Source organism: Centruroides vittatus, unplaced genomic scaffold, assembly GCF_030686945.1.
Source record: "Centruroides vittatus isolate TY-2023 unplaced genomic scaffold, ASM3068694v2 contig_1033, whole genome shotgun sequence".
Taxonomy (NCBI): Eukaryota; Metazoa; Arthropoda; class Arachnida; order Scorpiones; family Buthidae; genus Centruroides; species Centruroides vittatus.
The window spans coordinates 2167777-2190902 of record NW_027120671.1 but is presented as its reverse complement, the minus strand read 5'-3'; the positions used below and the strand labels follow the sequence as shown (position 1 = coordinate 2190902).

The 23126-nt window shown below is 30.5% G+C and overlaps 1 protein-coding gene across 1 annotated transcript; it reads right to left on the bottom strand.

Moving 5' to 3' along the window:
• Positions 1-1817: 1817 nt before the first annotated feature.
• On the bottom strand, positions 1818-22830 carry mEFG1 (mitochondrial translation elongation factor G 1). Its single transcript, XM_067262735.1, has 18 exons — positions 22701-22830; positions 22547-22579; positions 22301-22420; positions 20735-21072; positions 20536-20652; positions 20389-20462; positions 15657-15733; positions 13401-13555; positions 10176-10254; positions 9838-10077; positions 9616-9762; positions 9482-9529; positions 9232-9384; positions 6785-6877; positions 3525-3600; positions 3372-3440; positions 2139-2299; positions 1818-2071 (listed from the first exon to the last, which is right to left on the bottom strand). The coding sequence occupies exons 1-18, from the start codon at positions 22758-22760 to the stop codon at positions 1898-1900; spliced, it is 2214 nt and encodes a 737-aa protein (XP_067118836.1). The 5' UTR covers positions 22761-22830; the 3' UTR covers positions 1818-1897.
• Between the last annotated feature and the right edge of the window lie 296 nt (positions 22831-23126).

Here is a 23126-nt window from a genome sequence, read left to right as displayed (position 1 = left end):
AACTTCCCGCAGCCCGGGGACCGACTAAGTGTTCGCCAATTCTATCCACTCGGTCGTGGTGGGCCGCCGTGTATTTGGGGAATCATACAAAGATATATTATGAACAATTATATTTCTTGCATAGAATTTTAACGTGTATTATATTAAGTTATATGATATGAATATATATATGTTAAAAATTTGTTAATTTTCTATAAATTTTCTATGATTTTGGAAGTTTGTAGAAAACTAAAACATTTTGAATCACATCCCATAATTGATCTGGGAGGGAAAAAATGCTCTCTTAATGTCTACAGAATGGAGAACATTCAAAAATTAAAATAAAATGTGTCTCCTTTGCAATATTTATCATTTCAAAACCATTACTTTATTAGTTGAAACAATAAAATTGTGACTTTCCAGTCAAAATGAGAAATAATGCAAAGTTAGATACAATCTAAATGTGATTTATCATAGCTAATACATATTGGAATTATGTTGAGATTAGATAAGCCAACTACATATTGTATAAACATAGACTCAATGCCAAAACACAAGTACAGCTGTCTGTCTATCTTCAGAGTATGACTAATGTAAGTCAGTGTGGTAAGCAAACAGGAGGAAGCAGATTTACAAAAATTAAGAAAATATTTAAATTCATCACACAAATGTTCCAAAAAATTGGGAATACCGTATACTTAATACAAATAATGGTTTGTTTGAAACTGTCTTATGTTTGTAGTAGATCACAAAATTTATAAAAGTCTACGAAAGGTTGAAATAGATGTTATTTTATCTAAATTTTTATTGTTTTACTTTCCAACTAAATTTTTTAAATGTTTTTATTAAGAGAAAAATTATTCGATGTTTTTTGGAGGCCCTTTCCATTCTATTTTGCATGAAACTTTGGATACCATCAAATTACATTTTCTAATGTTCTTTTGAATAAATGTTATGTTCTTCATTTGTATCATTATTCAAAATTATGTTGTATGCAGAATTTTTAAACATATGCATGAAAAAAAGGTTAAATTGTGCAGAACCAACAGGTAACATGTAGTGGGGTGAGTGGTTGGGCTGACCACAACTAACCATTTTGCCAATTCTTCTCGACATATATTACTGCCAATTGAAAACATGTAATATTTTCTCTTACTTTCAATTTGTAATGAATAAATACACACCTACAAGTGTAAATTTCTTGACACTTTTCTAAAAGCAGATGCCTGTTGTAAATAAAGGACTCTTTCAACTTATATTCCTTACTGTTGAAAAATGTCATATGACAAATGAATCATTTCTTTAATCTGAGATTGTAGTTAAGAAAAAATGTTTATTCATTATTTACATTTTAAGAATTTAATATATTTATTAATTAATTATGTTTTTTACATTTGACAATTACACAAATAAAATTCTTTCTGGAAGAACTTGCAAAAACAAACATTAATTCTAGATATTGCTTTATTAATTTAATATATTTTTAATTGTTATATAAAAAAGAGCTTTGTGAAGAAATTTTAAAAAACTTGACACCATCTTTACAAATAAATAAATCGAATCACTGGTAGTGGTACTAATTGGTGCCAAGTATTTTGTGAACTTTTATAAGTGAGTCACAATGCTAGGCAAACAACAAAAAATTTGCTTCTGGCTTCTAAGAAATTAAAACTAATTAAATATTCTTTAAATGTGTTATTGTGTGTTTATATATATATATGTTTTTTCAAGTTTATTTTAGTAAAATATAGTTATCCAGTCTATAGAAAATTTAGTTCTTCAGTAAATTCTATGTAGGAAAAGGAGCTTTACTAAAGAAATAAAATAATAAGACACTATTCAGTTTAAAAGACACCTTTATTTAAAAATATACATTATTTACAGTTAATATTAATCCTAATAATAACCAAATACAAAATTAATTCTTTTTACTAATTTGAAGTTGACATTCTTGTTGAAACTGATCTATCAACTCCTGCTGTACATCTGGTAGAGCAGGTGAATAACGACTATACTCCATGGTGAATTCTCCCTTTCCCTGACTCGAAGACCGTAAGTCGGTAGAATATCCAAACATTTTGTTAAGTGGTACCTTTCACATATTTTTTACAATAAGTTTATGTATATTTGATCTATCTTAAAAATTTAAAGACACTTACCTCTACTCTGATAATAGACCAGCCCTCATTGGCATCTGTTCCAAGTATAATTCCATGACGTCTAGACATATGCGTCATTACATCGCCGTGAAATTCTTCTGGAACTGTAATTTCTACAAACATAATTGGCTCTAAGATATGCCAAGAACCATATTCATAAACTGTAATAAGAAAAGATACAATAAGCTTCCAAAACTAATATTTGATTTTTCAATAAAAAACAAATTTAAACCTCAACCATCAAAATTTATCTATTTATCAAATATTCTCAGCTGTCTAAGCAAGATCCAATGGAAAAGAAATATCAATAGAATATAATAAAGAATTAAATACATATAATTTGAAATTGGACAGGAATTGAATTTAAATATATTAAGATCATAATAAGAATTACAAAATAAATAAATAAAACACAAAAGAGTATGTAAATAAAAGAGTAAAAGAAACAAATAAAAACACAATAAAACACATAAAAAATAAACAAATAAAATATAGTTACAAGTTGGTCTCTACCAGACTTCAGGAAGTCATTAAGAAGTTAACTATAAGCATGCCAAGAATAATCTCTGTATATGCTATAAAACTGAATGCCTGCCGAATAAAGCCATAAAGATGCAGGGTGCCTTTCCTAAGTATGTTCCCATGTAAGTATTGTGTATAAATACAGCAGAAATATTAACTTAAATAGGGTACTCTATTTATTTAGTATACTACAAGCCGTTTGCTACGTATATTTGTATTTGACGTACTAGGACAGGTCAATGTTGAAAATTCAAAACAGATAAATTTTGAGGATTGAACAGGAGATTAAATCAAAACCTGACAACAGTGAAATACTAAAACTGAATGATGTGAGATCCATCAGAAAAATGCATTAATGTGTTTATAATTAATTTTGTTCACTGCAGTTTAAGCATATGATAAAGGCATCAGCCTGCCACTCTGAGGAATCAAGATTCACTGCCCAGATAAATCTGGCCAGTGAATCTTGATTCCTCAGAGGTTCATTTTTTAAGGTTCCTCAGAATCTTGATTCCTCAGAAAATCACTTTTTGAGGTTCACTGCTAATCTGGGCAGTGAACCTCAAAAATTTTTCATCTGGCTTGTCTCAGGTATGTCAAGCCCCTTCCCTCATAACCTGTTGCTATTGTGGGCATAGAAAAACAATCATCTTAGAGGAGGTCCACAAGGTGAAAAGAAATAAAAAAAGAAAAACATTCGTATTGACAAACCTTGTTTAATTGCTCCTTGAACTGCAAGTGAAAATGATAAATCATTGGAATCTACTATATGATGATCTCCTAGAAAAAAAAAAAGGAAAAATAAAAACAATAATTACTAAATCTGATAAACAATTTAAGTCAATCACTAATAAAAATACATACCATCTGTCAGACGAAATCTAACACCAGCAATTTTATGACCAGACAGCAATCCTTTCTCACAGCAAGACCTAAATGACTAAATGAAATATTAATTCACATATAAACACTACAGTTAATGGAATTTTATGAAATTCTGAGATGATAACATTAAATACTCTTTAATTAAAAACTGATTAAAGTAACTAATAAGTAAAAAATTTCAAATTAAACAGAAATATATCAACAATATAATTCTTAAAATAAAAACTGTGATAATAGAAATTCAGACTCTCGGGAAACCTTCACAAGCAGCAAAACCAATTTAACTACAAACGTTTTCAGTCATTTTTAAAGACCATCCTCTGGTAAAATACAAAAATCAAACTCAGCAAAAATAGAATATAATGGATAAACTTTGAAACATAGAATTCCGGTTGATTTAAATTAAAAATTAAAACAAAGGAATAAAAATACAAATAAATGTGAAGATAAATGAAGAAAAATAAATAAATAAAAATTATATTATAAGTACATAAAAATCTACAATGTGTAAATAAATAAGAAATATATATATAAAAATACGCTGCTTGTCAAAAGTTAAGCACAAGAAATTTCAAAAGGTGAGAAGACAAAAGACTGGTTTGGAGGTCGCCGAGAGTTTGTGGAGGGGATATGACAATGTTTTCATAAAGGTATTGGTCAACCAATCTTGCTCAATGTGGACGAGCATTATCATCTACTAAAATAAAATTTTCTCCAATTGCACTAGCATACGGTTTGACATAGTGGTCCAACATCTCATCCGGAGACCTCTGAGAAGTAATGGTACCTCCATCAAACACATGGAGGTCGGTGCATCCACCTAATGAAAACCCAGCCCAGACCGTCTTTCTACGACCACTGAAAGCATGTCTTTCCATTACATTTTGTGGTTTGTAATGGATTTCAACCTTGCTCCATATCAATATATGCCTGCTGTCAGATTCCAGGGTGAACTTAGACTCATCTGTGAATAGGACATGAGCCTATTGTTCTCAAACCCAGCCTACATGCTCCTGATAACACTTCAGGCAAGCCTGTCTACGTCTGGAGGTTAAAGCACACATGTCAGTTGACAAGCATAGAGACTAGCCTTATGAAGCCTTCTGATAACAGTTGAGACAAACACCTTCCTTCCTGTGGATGACACGAGACTAGCATGCAGAGATGATGCAGATGACCTACTGTTTCTTTTAGCTAGGAGCCATTTAAAACGATTATTCCGAGATGGTGTCATCCACGAACAACCTAAAACTAGTCTTATGACAATGGTTCCTGTTGCTTGGAATTCTCTCTAAAGCCTTGATGGACATTAAAGAATCTCACCCCTTTGGTAATTGATTGATCAACCTCCAATCTTCCAATAGCCATCCATTTTTCTGAATCCTGTAAACATCTTTGGGACATGATTATGTACTGTTTGCACCATAACAATTCTGTTTTCTGTTCTTTACTGTCTACAGTACTATTTTAGCAAAAATAGCACTCTCTGGAAGATGCTGGTATTGCCCCGAAACATATTTATGTATATTTTGCATAATTTTAAAAGGTAAATGTTAGTTCTCATATTAAATTATATCTATACACTAATTTTCATTAAGCTTCCATGCTATTTAGGCATTTATTTAGCCAGGTGATTCATGCTTAACTTTTGACAAGTAGTGTATTTTTGTATATATTTATTATTTATTTACTCGTGGATTTTTATGTATTTATAATATCATTTTTATTCATTTATCTTTACATTTATTTGTATTTTTATTCTTTTGTTTTAACTTTTAATTTAAACCTACCAGCAGGTTCTGCATAATTTACTCATAAGCTGCTTGCAATTTTTTAACTTTTTTAAAACACTATTTTTATAACTGTTCTCAATATAACAGAAATATTTTAAAATAGTAATCAATAATTTATGCTACTTTTTAAATTATATCATTTTCTAGTTTTTACTTGAAATGTAATACAGTAGACCCCCCTATAACACGGATTCATATAACACAGCAAAAAAATTGCGATCGTATTCGTATAACACACTAAAAGAGACTCGTATAACACGGTAAAACGTCATCACCGACTCGTGTCACGATAGGATTGGTCAAATCTGGACCAATAGTGGATATTGTACAAACCGTTGAGTTTAAACGAGCAGCGAACCTACTAAAAAACATTTATTATTCAACGAACATAAAAATTATATTTTTATTAATAATGTCTCCAAAGTTAAGTTATTTTTCTGTGAAAAATTCGCTGATCAGGAAACACGCGTCCACCGTTCGACGAGCCGCTCCATGACGAAAACAAGCTTAAGCAATTGTGTCGTCAAACAGTGCGCACTCGGTAAGTAATCCTACAATTTTTTACATAGTTTATATGGATTATTCCTAAAAAAATTATATGTGATTTGGAAATGTTGAGTCAAATTAGTCTAGAATCAATTAATTTTATGGAAGAAAACCTTTCAAACAGCCGTAGCCCCTAAACTGCACACGTGCTGGGCTGTGATTGGCCCATGTATTTAAGTGACTCGTACAACATGGATTCATATAACACGAAATGTATCTACCGTGTTATAGGGGGGTGTACTGTATATAAATTATATTTCAAGAAAGTCTGTTTCAAGTGCTACAAATTCTGAATAAATTGAGAAATATAAATTAAAACTTAGATTTATAAAACTTTTTTCTAATCAAGATATAATTTAATATGAAGTTGCTGATCTGATAGCAAAATTAGATGAGATATTGTTCTTTATTCATTATATTATAGATTAAATCCAATTCAAGTATCAATCTTTATGTTTATTAGATTTTAACAGGACTTCATCTATGGAAGAAAGATTATAATTATTCTTTTAAAATCAGTCATACAAAATTATATAAATACAGATCATATAAAATTAGTAAATAAATAAATAATATTTAAAGAATTTTAAATAGAATAGAATAATCATTAATTAAAGAAAAAGCAAACAACATTTAAAATTAAGATTTTTTTTACATTAAAACATTCTACAGATGTTGAAAAATAAAGTCTATTCATATTATCAAAACATTGAAAACAATTAAACTGGACTGAAAAATTATATTAAGATACGCAAATGAGATTATTTGCATTGAATATTTGAATTATAAAATAACTTTAACATAAATTGCTAAAAGTTAAAGGTTAGAAAATACACATGACTATATATTAATATACAGATCATATGTATCACAGATCAAAATTAGTAAATCTTTACATACCTTTTCAATTGCAGGTATAAATTGTTTTGGAACATTCGGTCCTACGGTCTCATCAGAAAAAATCAATTGAGTATTTTGATCAGGTGGAAGAGGCTAAAAATGTAATAAATATTACAATTATCATTCCACAGTTAAATAAATCTTTAATCATAATGCATTGCTTTAAAGATATAGTACATAGTTTTAAATACTAAACTTAAATAATGTAAAATAATAATTATACATATATATATAGAGTATATTATATTTTCAACAAATCAAGTATCAACTGTTATAAACATAATAATTTTCTCATTTAAACAATACATGTAATAAATACAACAGAATCCACTTATGGTAATCATTATAAGACTCTATTCTAATAGTATTAACTCTGATAGTAAAAAGACACATTAAAACAATTAAAAAATGTATAACTTGAGAATTATTAATAAATTCGCAGCCTAACACAGAGGCAAATATCACACATGAAAGACCACTACATATTATTCAACATATTTTTCCTTAGTCTCGATGCACTAGCTACAGGAACATTCTAAAGTTTTTATCCCGTTATAAAAAAAATTCAGAACTTTGGTCCTCCAGCCACTCCTCCATAGTCTCTTTCAAGTGTTTTTTCAAATGGAGAAACAGTTAGTAATCCTAAGCAACTAAGTAAGGGAAATAGGATGAATGTTAAACCCATCCGAATTTCAGTTCACTGAAGTTTTGTTTCCATTTTCTGAATGGTGTGCGCCAAGTCTATTTTGTCAAATTAGACTTTGCTTTCTACCATTTTGTTTTTGTGACTTCACTTGCCCAAAAGGATGCAAAATTACCCTTCATTTTTGGTAAAAGTATCATCAAAGATTTAATTTATTCTATCATGCTGCATTATTCTTTTCTGCCAAATATATTATTAAATAGGTCAGACCTTATTATTATTATTATGTTACAAATGTCATGCTCTGCTGATTATGGTGCCAAGTGCTATGCCAGAGTAAAGTCAAAGTATAGCTACCAAACAAGCGTTTAAGCTGTGTTATTGGTATGTGTGTCAACATCTAGAAACTTCCTAACAATGTGACATGTGTGCAATATTGAAGATTTCTGTAGTGCCCTGTATATGTTTTTATTAGGATTTAATGTTTTCAGACTTTTGTGTAGTATATGTGGTAAACACCAGTAGAAAAGAGGACAACAGGTATGTACAATAAATACCTTATCTAGCTCCACTCTGTCTTATTTCTTGAGCAAGTGGAGTGTATTTTTTCAATGGGAGCATTTTTTATGTTATGAGTGTTTGAAACAGATGTTTATTATATAAGTGATCTTACTGCATTTGTCAATGAAAGTGATGTCGGGTCTATTGTGATGAATTGTTTTATCTGTGATTATAGCTATGGTACCTGGATGTTTAATAATCTGTGCGTGCAAACTCTTGGTATATTATATTTGCTACTTGATTATGCCTATGTAAAGAGCAAACTCTTGTGCTAAGAGCTTGCAACCAGAAGTTATATGTTGTATTGTTTCTGGCAGAATGTGGCATTTTGTGCAAGAGTCATTTGCAAGTGATGTATCCTTCAGGACATGTTTTCTGTAGTGTTTAGTGTTTATGACCTGATCTTGAATGGCAATCATTAATCCCCTAGCTCCCCAAAGAGATAGTCCCTACTCAGCCAGTAGTTTGATGCAGTTTTGTCAACATAGTCCTGAGCTAGGTTATAAGCATGCCTGCCATGAAGTGCCTTTTGGGTCTATTATTATTATTATTGTGGTGTTGGTGAAGTGGATCCTACTCAGCTTATATACAGATGGCTAATACTATCTCAGATAAAGATCAAGACATACAAAAGTAGCTATTATTATGTTTATGTGTATATTGTGTTTAAAAATTTCCCATGTTACATGTGTTTCATATTGCAGCTTTTATAGTGTAATGTATGTGTTGTTGTTGTTGTTGTTGTGAAACACTAATATTTCTGAACTTTTGTGTAGTTATGTGGTTTGATGCTTATGCAAAAAGGAACTATGAGCACAATTGGTAATCAATAAATTCATCTAATATTGTTTTCCTGCTTATGTACCAGCTTTAATAACAGCTTACATATATAGGAAATAAGAAATTCCAGCAATTTGAACCACTGTGCTGAGAGCAAATAATAATTAAAGCAATTAATGTTTAGCATTTATAACACTCATTTAGACTAATAATAATTGCTCATTATTAGCCAGAAAATAATACTAATAGCACAAAAAGTGCTTAAAAATTTCAGTTTACATAAAATTGATGATGATGATGACCAAAATTTTTAAAATACACTTAGAAAACTATTATTATAGCTTGCATGATTTGGGACATACTAATTCTAATGACTGACGATAATATCCTGGACTACAATAAGCAAATTTTACTGTATTTTTATAATTTTACATCAATTATTATTAGAGAAACATAATGATACCTCCATAATTCCGATCACTCTACCATACTGACCAGCACCACCATGTTGTTTCTTATGTAAATAATCAAATTCACATGCTTTCAATAAACTCTCTCTAAAAGCAACTTTCGGCTTTCCTAAAATCACAGGGCAATTATATTCTCTTTCCATTCTCTATTTGAAAAGAAATTTTTGTTAAAATAAAGTTTTAAATAATTCAAATATATTATAAAAATTATATTTTTAATTAATATTTTTAAAAACATCTTACCTGGGCATAAATTTCTAAATGTAATTCTCCCATTCCAGAAGCAATTGTCTACGAAATTTTTCAAAAATCACTTATATGTAGCAATTTTTAAAATATTTTAATTTTATTTATTTCTAGGAATAAAATATATTAACCTCCTTAATGTCAGGATCATAGTGAATTCGATAGGTAGGATCTTCTCTAGTATATCTGCCTAGACCTTTCGCAAAAGCATCTAAATTATGTTTATCTTTGGGTTTGATAGACATTGATATCACAGGTTCAGGAACAAACATGGGTTCCTAAAATATATATTTAAAAAATTATTCTAAACCTTTTAGTTATTTTCCTGTCAAAATACCATGATTAACATTTACCATAGATAATTTTAAATTTTTCTCTGTTACAAATGTATCACCAGTAGCACAATCAACCCCAAACAAAGCACATATGTCTCCAGCATAGGATTCTTCAATATCTTCCATCTCATCCGCGTGCATTCTCACAAGTCGAGATACTTTTAATCTTTTACCAGTTCTTGTATTAAATATCCAATCTCCCCTTTTTATCACTCCTTGATACACACGTAAATAAGTTAACTGACCAAATTTTCCAGCCTAAAATAAACACACATTTATTTGTATTTAATATAATAATAAAAATTTAGTATATAATGCTGAATATCAATAATGGAAAAATTACGAAAATTACTTACTTCTAACTTAAAAGCCAAACAAACGCCTGTTTTAGAGTTATTTCTTGTTGGATCCATTACTACTCTCACAGCTTCATTTCTATACCAAATTTTTAAAATAAGTTTTGTAAATCAAGATGTATTATTGAAAGTAAGTAGAATAAGTCTATTTTGAGACGTAACAATAAAACACTTGTACTATTTAGGGGTATATTTTTTCTTATAGTAAATCTATGGCAATTTAACAATATACTTTGGCACACATCAATGTAAAATTCAATATACTTTGGGATATATTAATTCAAACTTTTCAATTTAAACACAAAACTTTATTCAGCCTTTACTTTTTTATTTTCTAAATACAGTGGACTTTCATTATAGCACTGCTCACTATACTGCATACTCGATTATAGCGCGGGTGATGTTCGCAATGCAATAAGCTCAAACATGTTTATACAGGTCCGTGCAGCATTAGTGAGTAGCACATTTTATTGTTACTGCGTATTGAGTAATTGTGTATGTATTGAGTTCCTGAATGTATTTTGAATAGTGTTTAATTATTGTATGCATGACGAGTAAAAGAAAAGCTTACAGTGTGAAAGAAAAGCTTGACATTATTGCTAAAGTAAAGAGGTGAACCGCGTTACACCGCGCCGCTCGGTATAACGCGGTTTACCTTATAACGTGGGTGTTGTTTCCCGCCCAACATGCGCATTATATCGGGGGTCCACTGTATAACTTTCAAAGGTTTTAATAACTTTTTTGTTTTCATTTGAACTGCCAATTAAGTCACTTCAAAATTCTGCATCTAAAACTTTTTCATTTAATACAATATAGGTACATTTTTAATCTTTGCAAAATGTCCTCACTTGAAGTCACATTTATCTTTATGCAACAACGTATTTTAAGTAATTTTTACAAGCAACACAACAAATCAGGAAGTTCAAGAAAAGACCTTGAAATTTCCTGTCAAAATACCATGATTAACATTTACCATAGATAATTTTAAATTTTTCTCTATTTGAGCTTATTGTGTCATGAACATAGCCCGCGCTATAACCGAGTGCACGGTATAGTAAACAGTGCTATAATGAAGGTCCACTGTATTTAGAAAATGAAAAAATAAAGGCTGAATAAAGTTTTGTGTTTAATGTAAAGAGACCTTGATTATAATTCAATTTATTGCTAACAATATAGAACAGTAATGCTGCCATCTTTTTGTCTCTTCATTACTGTTGTATATTGATTTTTCTCAGGAGGTACACAAGTATGTAAATGTTTATTTTTAAACACATACACACAATAATTTTCACATACATCTATATTTTTGTATTATATGTGTACAGTGATACAAGATTTGGTTTCATTTTTGTATTTAGAGTTGACGAAATATTAAACAGCAAAATAAAATTATATTATATTAAACTATATAAAAGTTTAAAAATAATCATAATGCATCATAATTCCAGTATACTAATCTTTATGCTACATGATAATTTAGAATAATTATATTCCAAATTATAATTTGGGATATCAAGTATTATTAAAGTGATCGTTATAAAGTAATTCCTATACTTTATAGCTCGTGCTCGGATAATAAATAAGACAAACGATTCTATGACACTGATCCCTGTACTATTATCACGAAATAATAATTAGAACAATTCTTAATTTATTGTTTTAAAAATCTTAATAACTAAAATGTCTTAGGATTTTTAGGCTTTATCAGAGGTTTACATCTGGTAAAGCATAAATTTGAATTTGAAATTCTGAATTTACATCTGATATGGAGGTAATTGATGTTTTAGTTTGGTAATCCCAATGAGAAAAAATTCACCTGATCTTTAAATCATCATAAAATATATCCACAAGTCTAATGAATGCTTAACTTAATTTTATTTAATTCACTTTCAACATGTGTTGTGTATCTTAGCTGAAGATAGAAAATTAAATAAGCTATTCAGTTGATTTCAAACATACTGTAATACATAAATGATCAGTTTTTTAAATTAATTAATTTATATATATATATATAATATATTTGTGTTTTAACATTCACTTTGAAGGTTCAAATGAAACCACCAATCCGCTTTATTCCTTTAGCTTCTGTTGTCCTATCTTAAAACCCTCCATTTACAGGGGAAAACAAAATGGTTTTAGGCTAAAACTTTTTCCAGCAAAACTTGTGGTGCAATGGGTAACAGCATCAAATCACAGGACAGTTTTATCCTAGATTTACCCTAAATATAAGACTACCCTAAACATTAATTTAGAAAAGGGCAATTACCCTAGAAACGGCAGCACTGCATATAATATACATATATAATACTAATTCACTAACCATAATATAACATATATTTTCATCTGCTAAAGATTCATAAATATAAGTATACTAAACATCCTGAAATCCGATACTTAGATACTCAACCAAATGATTGCCTTAAACAATTGGACTATAAATCTGCTATTATTAATAATTAAATACTAAGTAATTTGGTACTAGAGGTAGACGTTAGACACCATCTCTTATTTAATTAATAATTATTATTTTAATAATTTATTAAATAATTTAAATTCATCTGGAGGAAAAAAACTAGTCTGGAGTGAATCTGCAACCTCCACTTACAGTGTGGTGTACTTGCCAGTTACATCATCCAGACCTCAAGCAGGCCTTCCTTCCAGATTTATTTCAATTTAGATATAACCTTACGTGGTTATTCACAGCACTGGCTGGGGATGATTCCTTTAGGATATTTAGCACATATATATATACCTCACTAGGTAAAGCATTACCTGGCTGAGTGCCATTGTGGAGACGTACTTAGGCCGTGGACACAGGAGTTATCTCCAGCCAGCGCCGTGAGTAAACGTGTAAGGTTATATCTAAATTTAAACACATCTGGAAGCAAAGGCTTACTTGGGATCTGGATGGAAAAACTGCACAGTAAGCAAAGGTCATGGGTTCAAGTCTAGCGGGCTAGTTGTTTTCTTCCAGATGATTCTAAATTAGTTAATAAATTATTAAAATTATAATTATTAATTTCGATAAGAGATGGTGCCTAACATCTACCTCTAGTACCAAATTACTTAGTATTTAATCATCAATAATAGCAAATTTACAGCCCTATTGTTTAAGGCAATCGTTTAGTTGAGATTTAAGAATATTAATTGTTTTAAAATAATATAGAATACATAAGTAATAATATTTAAAATAAACTTTTAAACATTTTAAATAATAATACTCACTCTACTTCAGTATATGCAATATTTTCTACTTCAGAAGGATTTGGTAAGTAGGAAACAATAGCATCTAGTAATGGCTGAACACCTTTGTTCTTCAAAGCAGTTCCCAATAAAACAGGATGAAATTTTCTCTGAAGACAAGCTCTTCTGATAGCTGCCTGAAATTGAAAAATTACAAAAAAGAAATTAAACAAAATTTCTTCAAAAATTTTAAGAATTAATTATATACATTCTCATTTCATATAAATCAACTTCTAATTATTATTATATATAAAAATTTATTATTAAATAATAACTTAAACAAAAGTCAAGCACTCAAAAAATTTGTTAATATATAGTATTTATAAACATTCGATGGACAGGTATCCCTCGTACAACACGGTACTTCTACACAGTGGCGTAATGAACATAACTGGCGCCTGGGGCACGACACTTTATTGGTGCCCCCTCCCCCTCCAGAAAGACATATAGTTTGTCTTGGAGACCATTTGAACGCCCCTCTGCAAGTGGCGCCCAGTGCATGATACGCTCCCTTGCACCCCCTCGCTACGCCACTGCTTCTACAATATGGTTTTGGAAATCCTCTGTACAAAATTTCACAAATTTTTAAGTGTAAGCTTCACTATTCAATAACTTTTTTTTTATTCAGGTAAGCATGCGTGTTGTCTCAAATTTGCCCATAGATTTTAGAATATTGAAATTTTCAATCATTTTGTGCTTTTTGTCAGGTTTACTTTAGTGCAAACTGAGAGGACAAGGAAGAAAATATTTGCACTAACTTTCCTATCAACCAAGTGTCGTCATTATTTCTTTCAGACTTCAGCTCTTAAGACTGTCACTGTTTTCTTTTTATTGATTAATCTTCATATTTAGTAAAATTTATTTAAACATTTTTAGGTAAGTGTTATTAAACTTTTTTTAACCATAGGTATTACTTACTTATGAATGAAGTAATCATTCATATACACGATGAATGAAATACAGCGATATCTCAATGTACTCAAACACAAATTCTGGAAAAAAGTCACTCAATATTCAACTGAACAAATGTGACCCGCTAGAACAAATTTTCGATTAATAACATTTTTATTTCGTCATCCATGAAAAATTTTTATGATAAAAATAAAAAATATGAAAATGTTACTGATACTTCTGATCAAAATCAACAAAAAAGCTAAGATGACAACGATACTTTGTAAAAGAAAACGCTCTTGTTTAACTAAAATTAATATTAATGCATAATACAGTACTTTTAATTGTGATTTTTAATTAATTATTGATTGGGAAATAGATTATCGATTGCTTTCGTAAACATAGTGACAAAAAATAATATTATACTTTTGCTAACTTCTGGAACATAACCCTTTTGTTCATTTGTTTTGAATTAGTCCTTTGTTTTGTATGGCACAGATTCACATAATAAGCACTTTTTTGGAACATAACTACCGTATTATGTGAGGGTACCTGTACACAAATAATATATAAAAGTCAATGCCAGTCAATCAATCACATATGAAGTTGAAGTTGAATGAGTTAAACGAGAATGACGTCATTGTTATTCTAATTTCGTAAGACTTTTTGATCGATTCGTTTATAACTAAATGGCTGTTTCTAAAATCAAAGATATGAATGTTGCTAGTGCAGCCTTATCCGAAATATTTTTCTTAGATTGCTTCGGGTAAACAGTTATTTCTATCATTTCACCTTTTAATTCACAATTTAAACACTCGAGTAGATTTAGAAACATCGATATCATCAGGCACCATTTTCTTAACGAAGTAAACTAACTCTTTCCTTTGTAAACTTCGTTAGAGTTTCATTCAAAACGTCATCACGGCAGAGCATGCGCAACTGAGCGAGACTACTTTTTGACTGATTCATTACTAACGTGTTTAACTCATTTGACTTTATGAACGTATCCTTAGAACAACGAGTTATTTTATCTCATTGCCCTCTCATGGTCGCGCCAGTGCTGCCAGCTAAAATACGCACACCAACAAAAATAATATTGGAGTAGTTGGAGTAGCTCAAGACAGCCAAATATTTCAGCACCACAGCACTGACAGAAATTTGAATTTGCCAACTGGAACGCTTTCGGTTAACCGATGTTTCGGTTGATTGGTATTCAGATAATTGATGCTCTACTGTAATTATATGTTACTAAGAAAAATAATATTCCTTACTATTATTATATTGTGCATATCAAAAAATAAATTATGAAAATAATCTTTACTAAAAAGGTTTTAAAAATATAATTACCATTAATTCTGCTTCTGTTGGCTTTTTATCTTCTAAAAACATTTCTCCCAATGTATCATCAACGTTTGAAACACTTTCTATTAAAAATATAATAATTTTTACATAATTATTTTGTTACATACTATTACAATTAAATATATATGTAGATATACCTTGACTTACAATGGTCTCCCATTCTGATAGTCTAGTAACAAGTTTACTGAACATAGTACATGCAAACGAAAATATAATGCGAGATGGTAAGGTCACACGACTGCTACCAAAGTATGATACTGTGAGACACTTTTATTTTTATGCTAAGGCTGGCTCGGGTGCAGGATTTTTAAAAGGATGAGATTTAAAAACACGTCACCTTTTCATAACATAGTTTATTAATTTTTACAATATAGAATAGAGAATTATATACTTATAGAAGGTAACACAATACAATTGATCAAAGAGAAATGAATGCAAAATAAATATATTCAAGTTATATTCAATATACTATTTAATTTTACATTTTTTTAAATTGTTAATTCTTTCCAAATATGAAAAGTTAAACCCCCAAACACCCATGAACATGGCCTTACGCTAAGGTGACTACTATAAACAATGTCAGTAATGATAAAAATAAAATGCACAAATTATTTAATAAAGCAAGTTATTATAGCTATTATGAAGTGTATTAAAGAGACCATGAGATTATGTGTAGTTATGTAGCTGGTAGCATGGTTTCTTGTTTTGTTTTAACCATATGTGCCTCGCATTTGTTGATAAAACTACAATGAATGCTTTATGAATAAATTGTAACTTCAAATATTTATATGTTGAGGGGTTGTAAGTCAAGGTACAGTACATATGAATATATATTTATATAATTTAAAAACACATATACTAATGTAAAATGACAAAAAAAAATCAAATATTGAAAAATAAGAAATATATTTTCCAGTTTTTCTTGTTAGATGAACAATGCTTAATACTTTGAGGTCATTAAAAAAAAAAATACCAAAATTGAAATGAGTGATATCAGATTCTATGGAAGATCAAACTCATATACACTAAAACTAAAACACAAACACTTGAAAGATTATTAGTATAAATGTTTGCATAAACAAAATATCAGCTGATTTCTTGGTAAAAAGGGCTGGCAAAATTACTATTTAATAAAAGGTAAAATTACATTACGGATGGATACTAGTCCTATCTTCACTGCTTGCCATGTCCAATGCTGCAATGGAAATAGTTGTTCCTAGTGATTGGGCATGGCAAGCAGTGAAGAGAGGACTAGTATCCATCCGTAATGTAATTTTACCTTTTATTAAAATACCAGCTGAGCTTCATAACAGAAATAAAAGGTCTCAAAAAACTTATATCCAAGATCAATGGAATGATTTTCATGCCAAATACTGTATAATAAAACGGAGAAAACACAGAGATCAGCATTATATGTACATTTTCTTATCAGAAGCACTTTCGATGAACCTATAAGTTGTCATCGTCAGGCAAATACGGAAATTTACTAAAAATAAACAGAAATAATCCAATGAAAAACAGAACGCTTACAATTTAAATTAAAACTTTTGTCAAAACCATTAAAAACGTGTAACAAATATTCAAATGTGTTCAAAATTAAATGAGTGGTAACCTCTGTGATATGCGAAGTGGCGCATGCGTGGATCCAGGCTCATGCTACACATATACTGGAGGATGCTAATAATTGCTTAATCGCTTGTACAGTGTGACCCATACACTGGGCAGGTTGAGGTAGGGGTGTTGCATGTATCCAAAGTAGTAGTAAGAAGAGATTCCCATATAAAAACGAGTTTCCGATTTTTACATCTCTTGAGCATAATTGATTGGAACCATAACAAGTTGTAACCTTGCTCAAGTACTTTTAAGTTCTGTGGTGTGCGTATCCCTCACAACATCCAACATCCTCTTGGTGTTCCACAAGGCGACTGTAGTAGTTCTAGTAGTGGCCCCGATATACCTTGTGTTTACTGCCGTTGCAAGATTCTCCAGTGGAACCACATAGTCCCTGACTTCTTGAGAGTATAAAACTTGTCCCTATCAATACTGGTAGGACAAGGTTACATTGCTTAAAAATACGGCAAATGCGTATAGAAAGGGGTCCAAGGTATGGCAACGATGTTGGACCACAGAAAATTCCCTCTTACTGCATAGCATAGTGCTTGGAAATAGTGATTTTTTACCATACTGAGCACATGCATAAATTTAGCACATGAAAAACCAGCAGTGCTTACCATCAAACTGATGTTGTCTAATTCAATGTTTACCAGCGCTTGCGAAGATGATAGTGAGAAAGCTCTTCTGATGAGGGTGGCAATGGCAGCATTAACATATCATGAAGACTGAAAGGCCTCTGCTGAGATAATGTGTGTGGTGCCATGTTAGATTTGTAGTGAACAGAGAATTGTGGTCCTTCAGGAGATTTATGTATGTGCAAATCTAAGAATGTTATTGCAGCATCATTTTCTTTCTCCCAAGTAAAATTGATGGAACGATGCTTGAGAGTTGCTGCATAAAGGTGAGAAATGTCTCAACTGTGTCTTCCCACGCTTTGAGAATTTAGCAAGCACTTTTTAGAAAAAGCACTTGCTTAATTCCTTCGCACAATAGTTCCACTCTCTCCATATGTTACTCCCTCATCTGTAATTGCTAAATCCACCATTGCTTCATGCATTGGTGCCCTACAGTCAGACACCTACACCTTCTTCAAACTAGATGTAATATCTTTATATCCTTCAGTGCCCACCTTCGAGACTGAACTGATTGCAAATTCTCTGCTCCTAAAAAAGGGCTTTAACATCCAACAGGTTCTTGATATATGTGATGCGCTCACCTTCGTCACCGAGTATAATTATTTCTGTTTCAATCAGAAAATCTATTTACAAAAGCAAGGGGTCCCTATGGGTTCCCCTTTATCCGCCATCCTAGCAGAATTCATTATGAGAGAGATTAAGCACAGAATGTTCAATTCCCTGCTTGCCATCCACTACTTGTGGCTATATTTGTATTATGTTGATGTTCTCATAGCATGGGAAGACACAGATGAGACATTTTTCACCTTTATGCAGCAACTCTCAAGTATATATCCTTCCATCAATTTTACTTGGGAGAAAGAAAATGATGCTGCAATAACATTCTTAGATTTGCACATACATAAATCTCCTGAAGGACCACAATTCTCTGTTCACTACAAATCTAACATGGCACCACACACATTATCCCAGCAGAGGCCTTTCAGTCTTCATGATATGTTAATGCTGCCATTGCCGCCCTCATCAGAAGAGCTTTCTCACTATCATCTTCGCAAGCGCTGGTAAACTTTGAATTAGACAACATCAGTTTGATGGTAAGCACTGCTGGTTTTTCATGTGCTAAATTTATGCATGTGCTCAGTATGGTAAAAAATCACTATTTCCAAGCACTACGCTATGCAGTAAGAGGGAATTTTCTGTGGTCCAACATCGTTGCCATACCTTGGACCCCTTTCTATACGCATTTGCCGTATTTTTAAGCAATGTAACCTTGTCCTACCAGTATTGATAGGGACAAGTTTTATACTCTCAAGAAGTCAGGGACTATGTGGTTCCACTGGAGAATCTTGTAACGGCAGTAAACACAAGGTATATCGGGGCCACTACTAGAACTACTACAGTCGCCTTGTGGAACACCAAGAGGATGTTGGATGTTGTGAGGGATACGCACACCACAGAACTTAAAAGTACTTGAGCAAGGTTACAACCTGTTATGGTTCCAATCAATTATGCTCAAGAGATGTAAAAATCGGAAACTCGTTTTTATATGGGAATCTCTTCTTACTGCTACTTTGGATACATGCAACACCCCTACCTCGACCTGCCCAGTGTATGGGTCACACTGTACAAGCGATTAAGCAATTATTAGCATCCTCCAGTATACGTGTAGCATGAGCCTGGATCCACGCATGCGCCACTTCGCATATCACAGAGGTTACCACTCATTTAATTTTGAACACATTTGAATATTTGTTACACGTTTTTAATGGTTTTGACAAAAGTTTTAATTTAAATTGTAAGCGTTCTGTTTTTCATTGGATTATTTCCGTTTATTTTTAATAAATTTCCGTTGGTCGATGATGACTACAGATTCGTCGAAAGTGCTTGTGATAAGAAAACGTACATATAACGCCGATCTCAGTGTTTTCTCCATTTTATTATCTTATACCCATGCATACATTGATTCTTATAACCTTTCAGATACTTGTCTTTGAATTTAATGTTTGTAAAATGTTTCCACATGTCTTATCCAACTTTTCAATTCAAAATAATCCAAAAAGTTGGATACAAACAATACTTATAAGATTATATGTTAAAACAGATGTACATTGAAGAATAATTTTATTTCTGAAATATATTCATGTGTGAAAACTTTTAACACATAAATAAAGGTTTTTGGCAAATTTGTCTGCTTATTATATATGAAACATACAGTTAACATATATAATTTAAAAAAACCAATCTTCTAATGATGATTTTAAATAAAATTGAAATTATCAAATTTCAATAAATAATCAATAAATAATTAATATTTTTGAATTCAATGAATTAAAAAAAATTAATGAAATATTTAAGTATAACCAGAGGAGGAAAAAATATTCTTATTATGAGTTTTTTATATTAAAATACTTGTGCTGTACTAACTGTTATAAATTAATAGTTGTAAATGATTTATAAAATAAATATACCTATCAGCTCTTGTCTCAATTCTTCTATTTCTACTTTCATATTTGAAGGTGGTTCTCTTTCTTCTACAATTTCACTATAAAATAATTACATAATTTAAAGGAATTTATTCATTACAAATGTAAAATTAATCTATAATTTGCACTAACCCAAATGAACCTTCAAAATAAAAAGCTTTTCTATGTATCAAGTCCACCACAGCTTCATGTTTTCCTTCTAATCCAATAGGAAGTTGCAACAAAGCACAGTTATAACCTAATTTTGATCTGAAATTTTTTCATTCATTTAAAAATGACATGTATAAAAATAAATCAAAATTAAGATAACATTTAAATAATATATATATACCTCATTTGGGATAATACTCGAAAATGATTTGCACCTACTCTATCCAATTTATTAATAAATGCTATATTTGGAACATTGTAGCGTTTCATTTGTCTAGATACAGTCATTGTTTGGGATTGCACTCCACCAACAGCACAAAGCACAAGAACTGCACCATCTAATACTCTAAGAGCCCTTTCTACTTCAACTGTAAAATCCACATGACCAGGCGTATCAATGATATTAATATTCGTATCCTTCCAATTAACGTATGTTGCTGCAGATTGTATAGTAATTCCTCTTTGACGTTCTAATTCCATAGAATCCATTTTAGCTCCTACACGATCCTTGCCTTTAACCTTAAAATAAGGATATTTAATATAATTAATTTATTTTAATTACCACCTAATATCTATTTTTATTCTTAATGTATATACACTATATAATAATACATATTACACAAAATTATAAAATTTTATGAACAAAAACAGAAGAAAATGTTTTATTTAAACTAAAAGGTTAAGGACTGTTTACAAAAACATTATGTAATGCTAGAGTCTCAACTCTTGGGTAACAATAATGCATTTTTGTTATTAGTGATGTGTTGCATAGCAAATTATAATCCTTACGTTTCTATATTCATCGGTTGACTCAACAGTGAATTTTCCATTGAGTCCCTTTGTTGAACAATTTGACATCATGTTTTGTAGAAAAAAGAAATGTTTCCGTTGAAAGGGCACTTTTCATGATGGCCAACTTAAGGAGAAGGCAACGATTGTGACTGTTTTGCTAAATAATTAAAGTAACTCGCTTAACCATTATTCAAATAAATCCTTTTATTCAAATGAACTTCCATATCTGTATCATTTTCTTCTATACTGGGTCTTTCTTTAATAATTTGAATTTCTTGAATATTTATATCATTAGGAACAGAGGGCCAAATATTGGTCATAATCAATTTTGGACAAATTCATGGAGGTAGTTTGTTTATGAAACAAAGTTTAAGATTTCAATATTGACCAAACTATCCGACATAATCATGCAATCACATGTTTTATCATATACAGAACATTCATTAATCTGTCCACTATTACAGCATCCACAGCAACAGCAAATGGATAGTTTCTATAAACGAAATTTACTTTTTCATGGAAACTTCCATGTTAGTATGTCGAATACTCAACGGTCTTTCAGGTTATTGAGACCGTTAAGCTCAACGATGAAACGAGGTTGATGTTACTAGTCTCAACAGAGAACTCAACAATCCATTTAGAAACGTCATTTTCTAACTGTTGAGTCATCCGTTGAATATAGAAACGTACGAAATGTTTGTCACTGCTATGTATGTTATACAGGTACTTAATAAAATAATGTAATATTTAGTATCCATGTTGTGTATAATTAATATACAGTATAAAGTACTGAACTCAAATCAAACACTTTCTGAAAAGGTGTTCGATTTGAGTTGTTGCATGATGACGATGTTTATATGAATATCGAAAGCGCTAGCAAAGGAATTAAAAGCCCTTTAACACCATTTTCTGTTGATTTATTCTTTTCTCTCAAGTAAAATTACACATAACTTACTTCATGCATTTGTTTTATTCTCCCAGTATAGAAAAGTAATCTTTCAGTTAAAGTTGTCTTTCCTGAATCAATATGTGCTGAAATACCAATATTCCTTATATCTTCAACATCTTTATGGATCTAAATAGCAAATTAAAAGAAACATTAATATATTTCAGTAATAACATTACTTAAAGGATACTATATTACTGTTTAACATTATTAAACAATTGTTAATGTTATTATATTGATTAAAAGAATACTTACAACATTTGATGATGTTGCATATCCAGAATAAACCTGAGAAAGAAAATCTTTGCATTAAAAACCCCTTAAGATGATAATTTTAACTTCACATTCACTATAAGTATATAATTCTCTATTCTATATTTATATAAATCTTTAAATATAATTTACAAACCATATTAAAGGTTCTCCGGAATTTTAATAATTGTGAATAATTTAATTGTAAACGCCACATTTTGATATATTTTAATCTTCTGTAAAGTAAATCACAAGCTCACGAAACGTGAATGTCCATGCTTTAAATTAGTGCCAATATCCAACAGCAGACGGCGCCTTTCGAACCCATTTTGTATTAAAATATAATTATATATTTAAATATTATAAAATAATTGTTTTGATAATAAATTTGTTTTTACATAAAATAAACAATAACTTTAAATTTTTAAATAGTTGAATGTTATAATGACGTTTTATTACATTAAAACTTTTTACGTTTTCATTTTTGCTCATTTTGTCCTTGTGTTTTTTTTTTTTTTTTTAACTCTTTCCGCCCTGTGGGCACTAAGAGGGCCTCTTTTAGTAGGTCCATTATGGGGTTCGG